Source organism: Chrysemys picta, chromosome 3 (genome assembly GCF_011386835.1).
Source record: "Chrysemys picta bellii isolate R12L10 chromosome 3, ASM1138683v2, whole genome shotgun sequence".
Classification (NCBI taxonomy): Eukaryota; Metazoa; Chordata; order Testudines; family Emydidae; genus Chrysemys; species Chrysemys picta.
Window position 1 is genome coordinate 76,423,205 of NC_088793.1, and position 17,021 is coordinate 76,440,225.

A 17,021-nucleotide genomic window follows, 5' to 3' on the forward strand; every position below is an offset into this window, starting at 1 on the left:
TGATCTCAGAGACCTGACGCTGATTCTGCAGTAATTGGGCTCCCTTTCTGATAGAAGCTATCAGCACTCTGAATCTGTAACAAGTGTATGCTGATGATAAAAAACTACTTCTGAATATTTAGACAAATCAAAACATTGTTTACTCATACCAATACTGGATAATTAACTTGTCCTGTTAAACAGAAAATAAAATGTAAGCAATGTTTCCACTAAAAAAAAAATAACTCAGTGCAAATAAGGCCTGGAAATTTCACTTGACAAAATTAAAACCCAGCATAGGAACATATATCCATGCTTACCAGAAAATTTCCTTACTTCAATAATAAGGTCAACAGATCTGTTACAATGGTTACTACAGCCTGCTTTCAGCTTGGCGGCAGAACCAGACCTGTCAGTAACTGGCAGTGGGGAAATTCCCCACTTCCTAACGATGACACTGTAATTGTCATTACTACTCCAGCCAGGTTAATTCAAATCTACTTTTAAAAATTACAGATTGTGTTAAATATACAATTTCTCCCACCGCAGAGTATGGTAAATTCTACCTAATGACAACAAATCCAAATCCTTGGATGCCAATTTCCATCTCTATTCTGAATGATCCATTTGTCTTCAAGGTGGGCTGTGTCTATGGATTTTATTACTCAAAGGGAAATTTTCAGATAAACATGGATAAATTCTTCTATTCTCCTTCATGCTAAGGTCCACAGAGCAGTCACAACAGGATTTTCATATCAGTGTGCCTCCAGGATGGAAAGCAGCAGCATCCTTTAAATATGGACATCTAAAACATGCTGGATTATTGTGATTGAATGCATCCTTGTATTCACACCCTACACACCACTGTAATAATCTTTGTACAAAATATCCCTGGTAATGTATCATTTGAAAACTATTAACTTGCTGGTCAATAAAATCATGGTAAAAAGTATGTAGCAACATTATGTGTTAAGTTATAAAATCCCCCTGTATGATATTACTAGCTCATGATCAAAAATCACAGAGCCCTGCACTAGAAAAAGTCCTAAACACAGAAGTGTGTGCATCTCAATTTAATAAAAGTTGTAAACAGGGTCCTAAGACAGGGGACAAGGAAAACGTGTATTTCAGCAGAGGGGAGAAGAAACAGCATGCACACTCTTTCACCACCAGACACCATGTTGCCTTCTTTACTGTTTGAATGAACTTTAACTAGGAAAGTTAAATGCATTTCCCAGAGTGACTGAACTATAACAGTGAAGGGCAAAAACACCCCAAGTTCTCTCTCTCTTCATCTCTCTCTTTTTCACCTAAAACAACAAAAGAAACAGCGTTTGGATTTTGCTAGCAGATTCTGGCCTGAGAATTTGGTCAGAAATGTTTCTGGGAAGCTGTGGTAAGAACTTCACCTTGAACCAAGTCTAGCTTGTTAAATTTAGAAAGCATTTTATTTTTCTCTCTTGTAACCATTTCTGACTTTAATGCCTTATAACTGTACTCACTTTAAATATCTCTTTGCAGTTAAATAAACATTTTATTCATTAATAAAAACTAGGGCTGTCAAGTGATTAAAAAAATGAATCGCAATTAATCACACTGTTAAACACTAATAGAATACTGTTTATTTAAATATTTTGGATGTTTTCTACATTTTCAAATATATTGATTTCAATTACAACAGAATACAAAGTGTACAGTGCTCACTTTATATTTGCTTTTGATTACAAGTATTTGCACTGTAAAAAACAAATAGTAGTTTTCAATTAATCTAATACAAGTACTGTAGTGCAATCTCTTTATCATGAAAGTTGAACTTACAAATGTAGAATTACGTACAAAAAAACCTGCCTTCAAGAATAAAACAATGTAAAATTTTAGAGCCTGCAAGTCCACTCAGCCCTACTTCTTGTTCAGCCACTCGCTCAAACAAGTTTGTTTACATTTGCAGGAGATAATGCTGCCCGCTTCTTGTTTACAATGTAACCTGAAAGTAAGAACAGACGTTTGCATGGCACTGTTGTAGCTGGCGTCACAAGATATTTACATGCCAGATGCGCTAAAGATTCATATGTCCCTTCATGTTTCAACCACAATTCTAGGGGACATGTGTCCATGCTGATGACGGTTTCTGCTCGATAAGAATCCAAAGCCATGTGGACTGATGCATGTTCATTTTTATCCTCTGAGTCAGATATTACCAGTGGAAGTTCTTTTTTGGTGTTTCGGGTTCTGTAGTTTCCGCATCGGAGTGTTGCTCGTTTAAGACTCTGAAAGCATGCTCCACTCCTCATACCTCTCAGATTTTGGAAGGCACCTCAGATTTTTAAACCTTGGGTGGAGTGCTATAGCTATCTTTAGAAATCTCACACTGGTACCTTCTTTGCGTTTTGTGAAATCTGCAGTGAAAGGGTTCTTAAAATGAACAACATGTGCTGGGTCATTATCTGAGACTACTATAACATGAAATATATGGCAGAACGCAGGTAAAACGGAGCAGGGGACATACAATCCTTCCCCAAGGAGTTCAGTCACAAATTTAATTAATGCATAATTTTTTTGAACGAGTGTCATCAGCATGGAAGCATATCCTCTGGAATGGTGGCTGAAGCATGAAGGGGCATATGAACATTTAGCATATCTGGCACATAAATACCTAGCAATACCAGCTACAAAAGTGCCATGCAAATGCCTGTTCTCACTTTCTGGTGACCTTGTAAATAAGAAGAGGGCAGCATTATCACCTGTAAATGTAAACAAACTTGTTTGTCTTAGTGGTTGGCTGAAAAAGAAGTAGGACTGAGTGGACTTGTAGGCTCTAAAGTTTTACATTGTTTTGTTTGAGTGCAGTTATATAACAAAAAAAATCTATATTTGTACGTTGCACTTTCATGACAAAGATTGTACTACAGTACTTGTATGAGGTGAATTGAAAATTCCTATTTCTTTTGCTTTTCATTTTTACAGTGCAAATATTTGTAAAAAAAGATACACTTTGATTTCAATTACAATACAGAATACAATATATATGAAAATGTAGAAAAATATCCAAAATATTTAATAAGTTTCAATTGGTATTCTATTGTTTAATTAAATCACAATTAAAACTGTGATTAATTACGATTAATTTTTTTAATCGTGCTTAATTTTTTTGAGCTAATCGGGTGAGTTAACTGTGATCAATCAACAGCCCTAATAAAAACTAATCCAGCATTGGGAAATGTGTGGGTAACTCCATTTATGGTAGCAAACTGTTGTACATTGAGAGGCAGTGGACCTAATGTATCTGGACTATCCAGAAGAGAGTTGGACAGTGCAGAACACACTTTTTTTGGGGGGGAGGGGGGGAAAATCTGGGACTGCACTGGGCTGCTGAAAGCCAGAGTGTGACTGGTGTTTGCTGTCAGGCTGCTGGGGTAAGAGTTGCTGGCTATACACAGACATTCAGGGTGTAACCAGCATGTTGTCTGGCTGTTTGTGAGGAACCCAGGTTGACTGGTCTGAATTGCACCCTGAAATGTCATAATTACATATAACTATCTTGATCTTCCCCTGGACACTATGGCCTGGAGAAGACAGACAAAAGAAAAGAAATGGCATTGTCTAAGACTGTATAACCAACATTCAGAATTTGGTGAGCTGATGACCACCTAGCAGATCTCACTACAGAAGACTCTGCTCTAAGATTGTCAATGCTCTTAAGGACTGGAGTTTGATGCTTAACCAAAAGAGGAATATTTCTTGAATTTATTTAAGGAATGAATGCTAGGACAGGAGTAAAGACTACCTGTCTGAATTAAAAATACAATGCCAGATCTCATTTGAGAAAACTCCCAACCTTCAATAAAAAAACCTCAAGTGACTGGAGAAAGTAGCTATTGGGAAGCCTACTCTAATGGATAGGAAGTATAACAATACCTCCTGCATGGATTCAATATGGGTAGTACTGTAAAGAGCAGAATGAGGTTCCAAGGTCATGGATGAGAACCTCTCTCTAGAGGACTACAGGACTTGAAGCACGAAGTGATTACAGAGCCACATGAGGGGAAACTACTCAGGGCATGGATGTTCCTATGTTCACAAAGCCTCTCTTGAATAAACTGTTAATCTTTTGGTCCACAAAATCCTTAAGGGCCCTTGGGTTTAGAAAGTTCAGTGCAGAGAGTGGTCCTGGAGAAACAAGGAAGGTGGTGTTAAAAGTGAAGAGGCGGGAAAAAAAATACTCATTTGGCCTAGCTACACTTAGTATAGCATTTTTGAGTGGTTCTCTGGGTAGATCTTTTTTACACTGTATTTGGCCATTCAGAGTGCACAGTCTTCTCCAGAGACTCTGGTATAAGAAAGTCAAAAGAAACTATCTTCCATCTTTACATCTTGGAAGGGTTCTAACCAAATGGAATCTGGGGAAAAGTATAGGGAAGAGAAAATTAGATTCATCAGCTCATCCACCTTATTCTGCACAAAAAGGCAACCCTCATCACCTGGATAGGTCCAAGTATGACAAGGACAGTTCATTCTTCACCACTGATAACTTGGGCAAATGCTTGTGATAGTTGGACAACTGCTCAGATAAGAGGCTGGTTGGAACTTTTGTAATGCCTCCCTTCTTATGATGGTACTTGGAAAGAAGGAGATCCAGGATAACTAATGAAAAACAAAGCAGCCAGGAACACTTGTAAGTCACAAGATCTGGATGCCTAAGGAGCTCCACAGGGCAGGGTCGGGGAGAAGCAGGGCCTTCTTTTTTCCTGCGAGGAATTGAGACAAACTATTTTGTCTAAGAGTATGGGATGGGGCTCAATAGGTTCAATTATTAAATAATAGAATAATCTGAGGCTTTAGGGATGGATGCCTAACAGCCCTGTTCCTAGAAAGAGAAACCTTAGTTGACATCTTTGAAAACTAATCAAGAGAGACAGCATGGGTCTGAGATTCTGAGCAGAAGATAGACCAAACTACAGAGACTTTCATCCTCCCTTGTACAGTTCGGTCAAAAAAAGCTTACATAAGTAGCAGTTGGGTGGGAGCCCATATCTTGAGCATTATTTCCCCTCTCACTGATCTGTTCTTTAATTCTGGCAGTCATGTTTAGTCTCATTTAAAAGAAAACAGGTGATAAACTGGCTGTGTACATCTGAAAAGCCAGGGCCTGCTTATGTAAGAGACCCCAAATCGCCCCAACAACCATTTTCAGTGAGACTGCTGAATAGTGGAGACACAGCACAGATCACTTTTATCTGTTATTGGCCTAGTAGATACTGGAGAAGCTGTAGATGTGATGTATCTTGATTTTAGTAAGGCTTTTGACACAGTCCCACATGACATTCTCATAAGCAAACTAGGGAACTGTGGTCTAGATACAATTATTATAAGGTGGGTGTACAACTGGTTGAAAGACAATACTCAAAGAATAATTATCAATGGTTTGCTGTCAAACTGGGGGGAAAGTATCTAGTGGAGTTCCAGGGGTCTGTCCTGGTTCCACTACTATTCAATATTTTCACTAACTGCCTTGAATAATGGAGTGCAGCATATGCTTATAAAATCTGCAGATGACACCAAGCTGGGAGAGGCCGGAGGACAGGATTAGAATTCAAAACTACCTCGACAAAATCAAGACTTGGTCATGCAGTTGGGAAAAAGGTTAATATCATTCTGGGGTATATTAACATGAGTGTTGTATCTATGACACAGGAGGTAATTTTCCTCTTTTCTTGACATTGGTGAGACCTCAGCTGGAATAGTGTCCCCAATTCTGGGTGTCACACTTTAACAAAAATGTGGACAAACTGGAGAGAGTCGAGAGGAAAGCAATAAAAATGATAAAAAGCTTAAAAAACCTGACCTATGAGGGAAGGTTAAAGAAACTGGGCATGTTTAGTCTTGAAAAGAAGACTGAGGGGGGATCTGATAACAGTCTTCAAATATGTTAAGGGCTGTTATAGAGAGGCCACTGATCAAATATTCTCCATGTCCACCGAAGGTAGGACAAGAAGTAATAGGCTTACTCTGCATCAAGGGAGATTTAGGTCAGATATTAGAGAAACTTTTTAACTATAAAGATAGTTAAGCTCTGGAATAGGCTTCCAAGGGAGGTTGTGGAATCCCTATCACTGAAGGTTTTCAAAAGCAGCTTAAACAAACACTTGTCAAGGATGGTCTAAGTATACCTGGTCTTGCCTCAGTGCAAGAGGCTGGATTAGACGACCTTGAGATCCAGCCCCACATTTCTGTGATTTTAGTGCCCTGCCTCCTTCCGTCTGCTGCTGCTAGCTGTAAGGAATTCTAAAATAAGGAAATTCTCTAGTTCCTATGATATCCTAAAGAAGGACTTACCCTCTAATTACCAAACTGCTGCTAGGTTGGAGGAAGCCAAAACACAGGAGATTCCTGCCTGAAAAAACAGAGGGCCACAAAATCCTGAGGAATCTTCATCTGCTTTGCACAGAGGCAAAAGATTAGGTTGTCAATGTGACTGCAGTATCTCAAACATGCCAGAAGTGGAGCCAAAAAACAGCTTGATTTAAAAACAAATACATCAGAAGAGGGATCTTCTGTTTACTTCCAAGAAGGGAATTTCCAACAGAAATAATATTTAACTCTTGTACAGAGCTTTTCATTCAGAGATATCAAGTGCATTACCAATGAGGTATGTATCATTATCTCCTTTCAGATGGGGAAACTGGTCCAACGATAGTAGTCAGAGAACAATGAATACCCACACAGGACAAAATGCATTTTATGTAAATCTGGGGAAGATAAATCAAATAAAACACACCAAAACTTAAGGTCCAATCTGGACAACATTTTGCTACTCTTGGTTTTGGCTTTGCACAAATGAATGCTGACCAATTAAGTTCTGGAAAAAAAAATTGAGCTTAGTACCTGAAAGCTCTTTTGCTATAATTTCCTCAATTAGCAGTACTTGAGGCATTTCATCAGGTTGTGGGTGTATCTGTATCTTAAAAAAAAATTCATAGATTATCTGCTTGAGTAGTCTCACTGAAACCAAGCACTACACTTGATAGCAAGCGCTTGCAGGATCAGACCCTTATTTTCCTACCTCAGTGAACAATGTTTCAACTTTATAAATGTTTACATTTGTCCAATTATCTATAGTTAAGTAACTAGGCACAATCCATAATCCATTCTGCCTTTTTTAAACAAACACATTTCATTATGATTTACATTATGATTTACAATAAAAATAAATGTATTTTAATTCTGACTCCTCTGGAGTAAACAGGCCTGGATTGGTTTGTCTCAGAGAAAACTGGAAGAATTATTTTTGTGGAGATCCCATCTGAAAGGCTTTTCAGAAAAAAAAAAAAGGGGAGGGGGGAAATCGCTCCTCGGTCACCCTAATTCACCAATCTGAAGTAACTGCTGAATATGCCATAAACTCAAGAGGAAAGTGGTACCTATCATTAAATGTTTGCTCTGTTTGAGTAAATTATTTTCACTATTTTTTTCTCCTTTTATAGCTTCCTTTAGTTTAGTAGGCAACTTTCATTCCTTTTATGTCAGTCTACCTCAGTAACTAGCTTATTCAGCCAAGATCAATCTGATCAAGGAATAGGTTTTCAAGAGGGAATTTTTTAAAAATATTTTTTAAAATTAAAAGGCATATTATTTCTTATGAGCAAAGGAATTAAATGGATTCAAAGTTTAGATGCTTTGGTAAAATACCATTAGTTTACATATCAATAAAAACACTCAATATCATTATTTCCTTTCAATCCTTTCATTACTATCCTAGATAATATTATTATAGCACAATATTGCCAAACAAATTAGTAAACAAATTTCGGGGTGACATATATGAGTAGTTAAAACAAAGAGAAATAAAGAAAAATCTATTTTTGTAAACATCAGCAGTGCACAGTCAGACAACTGAAAATATTTTAATACAAACGGATAGACCATGAATGGCTTCTAGTTTGGATCCCAAATTCACAAAGACTGAAAGCTGATTTTTCAGTGTATCTCCCCACAAATGTTTTGCATGTTACAATGCTTTGAGTTTTCTTATTTCATGGTTAGAGAGGTAGTGAATTAACTGTTTGGACTATTGCGGTTCTTTGAACTCAAATTTCTTACTTTTCAAGTATACAGATATTTATTCAATAAATAGGAACAATTTAAACAAACAACTGAACAGAATTGCATCAACACACTGATATAACAACACAAAATAAATTGTGACAGTGAACACATCATGATGACACACACACACATCTACCTTTTACGGTTTATGCACCCACATAAAAAGTCTTAATTAGGGAGGATGGGGAACCAATTAGCCCCCAAAATGTACTGGTTAACTAAATCACTTAAGTAGCCAGGACATAAAAACCTACTAACCCAAGCACTACCTGCACAGCCAGGCCCCTCCAAAGTCCTCAATTTAGAGGTACAGCGTATAAAATATTTGTGTACTATTTACTGTGTAATATACTAGACTGTAATGTATTATTTTAAATTTAATGCATTTTTAAAATGAACTTACTACAGTATCTCTGTTGCTTTTGTTAAATCTTCTTTCCGGTCCTGGCCCAACTCCACTTTTTCTCTTTCCTACACTGATCATTATATAGCTTTGCCCCATGTTGTTTTCAGCGCTTTCTTCCTCCTATCTTTCTCACCTCCTGTAGCCCTTTACACCTATTTTCACCTAAAGTGTATGCTTTACTTCCTCCCCTATATTTTTTTGTTTCTCTTACTGTTCCCCTTTAATCTCTCACACCACCTTAGTTCTTGTAATTGAGAACTCTGAGTGCAGCAGTGAATCTGCAAAAATCAGGTCAGTTTTATTCTGTTTCTGCAGTTTTTAAAAACTATTAACAACTGCAGAATCAGGCACTGTATCTCTTCACTGGGAAGTGAACCCAAAAATAGAGACAAGTGGTGACCCCACACCCTCCAAACACACACCTAATCCATCCCATCCTACTCTCTATTTTTGGGTCCACCTCCCCCATGAAGGGCCATGGTGCCGATTCTACTATCACACATAGCTTTTACAAGTTCCAGAAGCAGAATGTAGGTTTCATTGTTGCCCAGAGTTCCCAATAGTGGGAGTGAAAACTGACAAGATTCCGGTTAGTTTTCACTCTGCTGTGTTTGACAAAGCTATAAATAGCAGCAGAGACACAAACTATCTGTCTGAACATTTAGGAACAACAGACTGCATCAGTTTGCACTAGGTTCACATTTGGAAAGTTATCTTTGCAATCACAGTGTATTAGAGGTTAAGGGTTTTTTCCCCCCAAAACATTAAAGTTTCAGTTCTATAGAAGCTGATGGCACTTGCCCAGGAAAGCTTCTTGCTCTGTACACGACAGGGAGTGGATTTTTCCAAGACTTGTAAATGGCTAATATTTTTCTAACATGGCTGCTTTTAGAGATGGTTGGAGGCCAGATTCTCTACTGCAGTCCCAGGTGGCTCAAAAGTGCTAGAATCTGGTCATAATTGACTCTCTGAAAATTACTTCAGAAAAGTAGAGACACTCTTAGCTAGCATAAAGCCAGTTGAGCTGGCTCCTGTGCCAACCATCTCCCAATCAGGCTATGCTCATTGGCATAGCTGTGCTCCACGAGGCTGCTCTAATTTATGCCAGAGCTGAAGAAGCTACAGTTTAAAAATCAGGGAAATATAACTGAGCATCTGGTGTCCCACTCCCACCCTTGTACCAAATGGTTCTTGACACTAGAGAAAATCTAGCCCTGCATCTTCATACGGCTGACATGTTCTTTTTTGAGCTTGCATGTGAAACACTTAGGACAGCATTTCTTCCTTTTCATTCTTGCTATATAATATTACCACCCTCACCACTCAGCTTTTAGATAGCACTTTTCATCCATAAAGGAGCTATGTATCATCCCCACTTTGTAGATGGGGAAACAGAAGGCACAGCAACTACGTGATTTAATCAAGATCACCACAGAGACCAGTCAAATGGCCAGGAACGGAACCCAAGTTTCCCAAGTCCCAGTCCAATGCCCCATCTAGTGAGCCACACTGAATGGTAAAGAATAAACATCTGTAACAACATTAATGCAAAAGAGTTACCAGAAATGCTTAAGAAGATTGTAACTCCACAGAATCTAAACTCAATACCTTGAAAGCAGCCACTAGGCCTTATTTAATGTCCATAGCTGACAGGTATTACTTTGTCTACACAGATGTCCCTGAATACAACATGATTACACAAGATACTGAGCATGATTAAAAAACTGAATAAGGGCTATAAAATACAAATTAAGGACCAAATGCTGCCCTCACTTAGAATCATGCAGTTTCTACTTATTTACCGGTAATTAGCTCAAGATCTTAAATATAAGGAAGTACGTACACATCTATGAAAGTTTTTAATATCATGAGATATGAAAATGTTGGCGGAACTGGCTAGTGCTAATACTCTGTAGTTGGACATACTTATTCCTGCATTTCCATTATAAGCTATTTTCAGGAACATATTATTTTAGCCTAAATAGTCACTCTAAGATAAAACATAGCATACAAAGGTTCACCTCACACGCAAACTTTTATTTTGTTTGTACTCAAATTTAGTTTAGGTTGTTTTGGCAAATAAGAATTACATTCAAAAATTAAAAATAAATTTTGAGCAATAGGCGCATTTTGCCTTACAACACAGTAAATCCAAAAATCTTCACCGCAAAATGGAACACTGTATAAACAATTTGCCCTCATTATTTGGGGGAAAGTAAAAATCCCAGAGAAGCGTCATTTAATTAACAAGTTACTGTAAATGCATAGTAACTATTTTTTTTCAAAAGTTCCATATAGATTATTTGTAGGTTTGACCTGTTAGAAGAACTATTATTATACAAATGAAACCTGAATGAGCTTTGACCCTAAAATGGTCTCAATAAATAATCTATAACTACAATATTGATATTAAACAATGTTGGAAAACAAAACACATGAACCCTAAATAAAACTGCTTTAAACATATACTGAAGTAAACAAAGTATTTGTGGGTCTGATATAAAGTACTCCAACATTGAGAATAAAGACTGAAACCCAACTTAAAAGTTCTTTTGTGGTTGTACTATTTAGTAAGTTAGAGAGAGATACTCAGTAAAAGTTTACCTTACTTCAGCTGGTGTATTTTGGGAATAGGGATTTGCAGAACAAGCCAAAATCCTAATTACAGCCCCAGGGTGATATGTTTCCAGAACATGCACTGCTGTGGGATAAACTGGCTCCTCAAAAGCAAGCTCTACGTAGTCCTGGCTATAGAAGTTAGGTGGAGTCCTCTTGAATGGCAACTGGGCACTAGGACACTGATCCCACCAAGTTCCATAAGTTCGAAACACAGCAGTCTGAGTGAAGTCCCCAGAACTGGGGTACACATTTGGAATACCTGCCAAATTCCACATTGTGTAGGACATGCTGTTTTCACTACCGTAATGAGAACTGAAATCCAACACTTCTTTGGCATACTGGACTACTTCAACATTGATAGGTAAGGCTCGGCTGTTTGATTCAATAGCTCTCCGGCTGTTCATCATTTCTCCCCTTGTAGCTGTCCTGGCTCGGCGCCGAAGGCAGATATAGTAAAACATGCTGAGAACTGTTAACATGGGAAACACCGGTGACATCTAGATATGAATTATGAAGCTGCAAAAGGTCAGGTGTCCTATATAAGGTGCATTAACTCTTTGGGGGATGTTTAAAAAAAATAGCTGAATAAAACAGAATGGTTAAACATGCTCAACAGAGAAAATTTTTCCAGAAGGAAACCAATTTGCTTTTACTCATTCTAATTTGTCATCTTAAGACAACGCTGTCATTAAAAACCTAAAATCAAGTAGTTTCCTTAGGGCCACTGAATTAAAAAAGGCAGTTATCTGGAAGTTAAATTGAGCCAAAACTAAATTAACTATTTTCCGTGTTAGATCACCAGCCTGCAGTAGTAACAAAAATTTTGTTGTCAATGTATAACCTTCAGCACTACCCTTTCATGTTGTCCATGACAGCATGCATCCCTGATATAAAAGTCAGTGGACTCCAAAAGGATGTTCATTGGAGTCCATTAATAATGTCAGATGGAGGTCTTCTATACAGCCATGACACAAGGTAGGTATTCAGGGTTCTGTGACGGTGTCAGAAGCAGAAGTCTATATGCACGCTGTTGTATATCTGAAAAAAGAAGACATTTTGGTTCATATATTTACTGTATTAGAGTCAAAATTTGCTAAACCTGGATGTTGCAGCCATGAAAACTATTTCTGCTAACTAGAACTGACAAAAAACAAGTATAATACCTACAGCAATAGTCTAATCTGTCAAACAAAACCACATTTCAGCAGTTATACTAGAGCGTACTTTATGTAAGCTGTACGCTTATTCTGGATTACTTTCTGATAAATAACATATATCCTAAAAAAGTAAGCTTTAACAAGAGAGCATGAGATGAAGAGAAATGCTTCAATGATTTTTTTAAAAAAATTATTGCAGTGGGAAATTGTTTTGTTTATTTAACAAAAAATATTCCCCTGTAATCCAAACAATAAAACACTGAACTAGTACACAAGAACCATAAAGTTCAGGTGACTAAAATCTGACAATAACTAGAAAAGTGGAGTATGTTTTCACTGTCCAGACTGAGTGGCATGCAAAAAGTAAACAATTAGTATAATTGGTAGAAGAGTTAGGTTTTAAAAATTCTTCAGTTTACTAATCTAAGGTATACTAGCAACACAGGTAAAGAAATCTGTTTGAAAACATTTAATTTTTAATCTGTCACTTTAAGGAAATGGGCATGTCCATATTAGATTTCCTACAAGTAAAGATTATCTTACAAACCCCACTGCGTAGTTAGCAGGCACAAAACAACTATAAGGCAAAAACTGTTAGATTTACCAATATAACCACAGTCTTCTATTAGTAACAAACAAAATATTTCCTTACAGCTTATCAAGAAGCAAGATATACCAAAATTAATGTCCCCACCCTGATAAAAAATACAACTAACTTTGTTGCTCCACTGAAATCTTGTTTAACTGTTGCTCAATGGCAAAGAGAGAAGAGCAGTGTTGGAGTCCAGAGCAAGGACGACTAAGAATCTCCTAAAATAGATGAAGTGTTTCTGCAGCAGACATTTACTGGGCGTGTACTTTATTAATCATTGGGGCAGACAGTGGCTGCATTTCTACTTCAGGACAAACATTAAAAAATCATTAACCAAATGCCTCTGCTGTTCTAGCAGGCCAACTGCACATTTACCATTTGAAATAGGTCGCAGTTGGGACAATGCTGTACTTTATTTAGTCATAAAATCTTTGTTTTTCTGGAGTAACTCACTTCTCTCCCACCTCAAAAACAAACCACCAAAACAACCCAAAAAAACAACACCCATACATATATGGGTAGCATCCACTGAGCCCCCTTTTTGTTGGAATACGATTAGCAATTGACAGTGCAGGTTTTGTAAGATAAAAGGCAGACTGCAGCCTCTGCTCCTATATTTGGCAGTGAGAAAACATGTGTTGATGAATTGTTCACTCTTCACTCCAACGTGAAGCTGCAGAACTTTAATTAATTTGCAAACTGGATACCATCAGAATAGGCCTGAATAAAGACTGGGAGTGGTTGGGTCATTACAAAACCTAAACTTAATTGCCCCAATACTAATTTCTCCCTACTGTTATTCACACCTTCTTGTCAACTGTCTGTAATGGGCCACTCTCTTACCACTTCAAAAGTTATTTTTCCTCCCATAGTATCCTGCTGTTAATTGATTTATCTCGTTAGACTGACCTCACATTTTGTAAAGCAACCCCCATCCTTTCATGTATTTATACCTGCTCCTGTATTTTTCACTTAATTCATCTGATGAAGTGGGTTCTAGCCCACGAAAGCTTATGCCCAAATAAATTTGTTAGTCTCTAAGGTGCGACAAGGACTGCTCATTGTGTTCACTCTTTTTCTTTCTTCTTCCTCCTACAATTTTTTTGTCTAGTTTCTGTCCTTAAAATCAGATTTTATACCAGCTTGGGGTATCGCAACTTGAACTAAATTTGGCACCTACCACAGCGGGGAACACATAAGAGGTTGTCTTGGCTCAGCTCTGAGCTCTGCAGGGAAGCCAAAGCCAAAGCCAAACAAAAAGGTTTTGGAAGAGACATGGAAAGGAAGCAACACGTTGCTGTTCTCTCTTTTTCAATTGGGATGGCTTAAAAGTTTAATTGAAGACTAGGACTACATAAAAATACACTTTTCTTTTGGATTCTTTTCTGCTGTCTCCTGATCTAACACGTCTTATAGCTAGTTTAATTTTCTGGTTCTCATGCTCTAGCACAATGCAGCAACATTCACATTACAAACTGTCCACATGCCTTCTACATCAGTTGGTTTTCTGTGCGTTTACAACCCCCCTCAGTCAGTCATATGGCATTGTTTGGAGAGGGTAGCTGCAGTCACACCACATCCCCCATGCCCAAGACCTTGGACAAAAGTCAGTATCTCCAACTGTCTTTGCCTCTTAGGGTATGGCTATACATGCAGCTGTACAGCGCTGTGAGTTAAACCCGCCTTCATACAGCTGAGTAGGGAAAGCGCTGTAGTCTGTTCACACTGACAGCTGCCAGCGCACTAGCATGGCCACATTTGCTGCGTTTGCAGCTGCATTGGGAGCAGTGCATTATGGGCAGCTATCCCAGCATTCATGTGGCTGCAACATGCTTTTCAAAAGGGGAGGAGGATTGGTGGAGTGTGACAGGGAGTGTGGGGGGAGAGAGTGTGCTTTTTGGGGTGCTGAGAGTGTCAGCACCCTGCCTTGCAAGTTCCGACCCCCCTGCTTCTCATTCACTCACTCAAAGCAAACAGCAAAATGTTTGCTTTTTCTCTCTGGTAGGGAGCTTTGAAACGGCACTTCCGCATTCCTGGAGCTAATCACAACAATGAGAAGAGTGGCCACTTGATAAGGGGATTATCACAGCGCAGCAAGTTAACGCCTCGTTCACACTGACACCCGGGAGTTGTAGCCACTGCACTGCTTCTCTTATTCCTCTCGGGGAGGTGGAGTACCTGCAGCGCTGTGGCCAGGGAGATACAGCGCTGTACATGCCTTGCCAGTGTGGACGGGGAGTGAGGTACAGCACTCTGGGCAGCTTTATTGCGCTGTAACTCGCAAGTGCAGCCAAGGCCTTAGAGTGCAGTTTCTCTTGTGCGCCAGTCAGTAAACCTCCGATGAAAGATAATGTCTTCAGTTTGGATTCAATTAAATATTTTTATATATTTTCTTTTTTAGACAAGTACAAAAATAAATGAGCATACCAGAATTACAAAAAAAATCTTTGCTTCACCCAACAAATTTTGGTTGCTAAGCACCAAAGTACTTTACTATTTATGTAATTTACAAAACCCCAAGCAAATTAACAGTTAACTAAGTTTTTACAATGCCAATAGTAAACAAACATCCTTATCACTTATATAAAAATTAGTATTTCATCACATCAACTTTTCAATGGACTGTTGGGTTTTTATATGCATTTGTTATCTCAATTTCTGTACCTAGATTTTTTTTTAAAGAATTTTTAAATGTACTTATTGGTAATAACTCCCATTTATCAAACAGAATGTTTTGTTAAGTATTTATAATTACTACTTCATGATAATGTTGTATACACAATTTTCCTACTAAATTACATTACACTATCAAATTATAATATATGTATGTGGACTTGCATTTGAGGCTGATCAATGGGTCACTCATATGCATATATATATATATATATAAAGTTTTATTTCTTTTTCAAAACAGTTTTGTAATCATGGCTGTGTAACTGATTTCATAGATTCCAAGACCAGAAAGGACCATTACGATAACCTAGATCAGTAACTAATGGCGACCCAGTTGAAGAAAACTGTTGATGCCTGCGACCCAGTGGAGCTGGGGATGAGGGGTTTGGGATGTGGGAGGAGCCCAGGGCTGGGGCAGAGGGTTGGGGTGCAGGGGTGAGGGCTGCGGGGACAGGAATGAGGGGTTCAGGGTCTGGGAGGGGGCTCTGGGCTGGGGCAAGGGGGTGGGGTGCGGGAGGGGGATCAGGGCTCTGGGATGGGGCCAGGGATGAGGGGTTTGGGGAGCAGAAAGGGGCTCTGGGTTTGGGGGGGCTCAGGGCTGGAGCAGGGGGTTGGGGCACAGGCTTACCTCCAGCACCTCCCAGTCAGCGGCACAGTCGGGGTGCAGAGGCAGGCTTCCTGCCTGACCTGGTACCGCAGACCGTGCTGCACCCCGGAAGTGGCCAGCAGCAGGTCGGGCTCCTAGGCGGAGACGCACAAGCATGGCCCCCCCAACTCTCATTGGCCGGGAACCAGCCAATGGACGTGTGGAGCTGGTGCTCGGGAGGAGGCAGCACGCAGAGCCCCGCGGCCCTCCCAGGATCCGGAACTGCTGCTGGCTGCTTCTGGGGCACAGCACAGTGTTGGAACAGGTAGGGACTAGCCTGCCTTAGCCAGGCAGCACTGCTGACAGGACTTTTAATGGCCCGGTCGGCGGTGCTGACCAGAGCTGCCACAACCCAGTGCCTTACCGCGACCCGCAGTTTAAAAACCACTGATCTAGATCTTCTCTATAATGGGCCACAAAACTTCCCCAAAATAACCCTAGAGCATATCTCTTAGAAAAACATCCACAAAAAAATTTGACTGCTCCTCTTTCCGTACTGCTCTCTGTGCAGTAGGACACCCAAGAGTGAATTTACCAGACGCTGGTGGATCCATGCTCATCAATGTGTGCGCTATCTGGTCACTCGGAGGTATGGAATAACTGTCGAGATTTTCCCAGAATTAACTGATATAAACCAAATTAGGTAGCATGGTGGGTATAGCCTGCAAACGGTTCAGCCACAGAAAGACTGCAGAGTGACATACCGTATATACTCGTTCATTAACCCATTCGTTTATAAGCCGACCCCCCAGGATGGATAGGTAAAAATGGCAAAAACTGTATGATGCTTTCATAAGCTGACCCTATATTTCAGAATTTGGCAAACTTTGGCTCCCGGTCCGTCAG

General features: G+C 39.3%; 1 protein-coding gene across 5 annotated transcripts in view; it reads right to left on the reverse strand.

Annotated features, from left to right (window-relative positions):
• The window catches only part of FBXL4 (F-box and leucine rich repeat protein 4), a 102,588-nt gene that overhangs the window by 76,982 nt on the left and 8,585 nt on the right, over positions 1-17,021 (reverse strand). For all 5 annotated transcript variants that reach the window (XR_010599556.1, XR_006176201.2, XM_042857628.2 and 2 more), the window contains exon 3: positions 11,093-12,145. Coding sequence is in view for 3 of the 5 variants with exons in the window: in XM_042857628.2 (XP_042713562.1) it covers positions 11,093-11,604 (512 nt within the window). In the remaining 2 variants the exon portion in view is untranslated. The remainder of the gene's footprint in view (positions 1-11,092; positions 12,146-17,021) is intronic.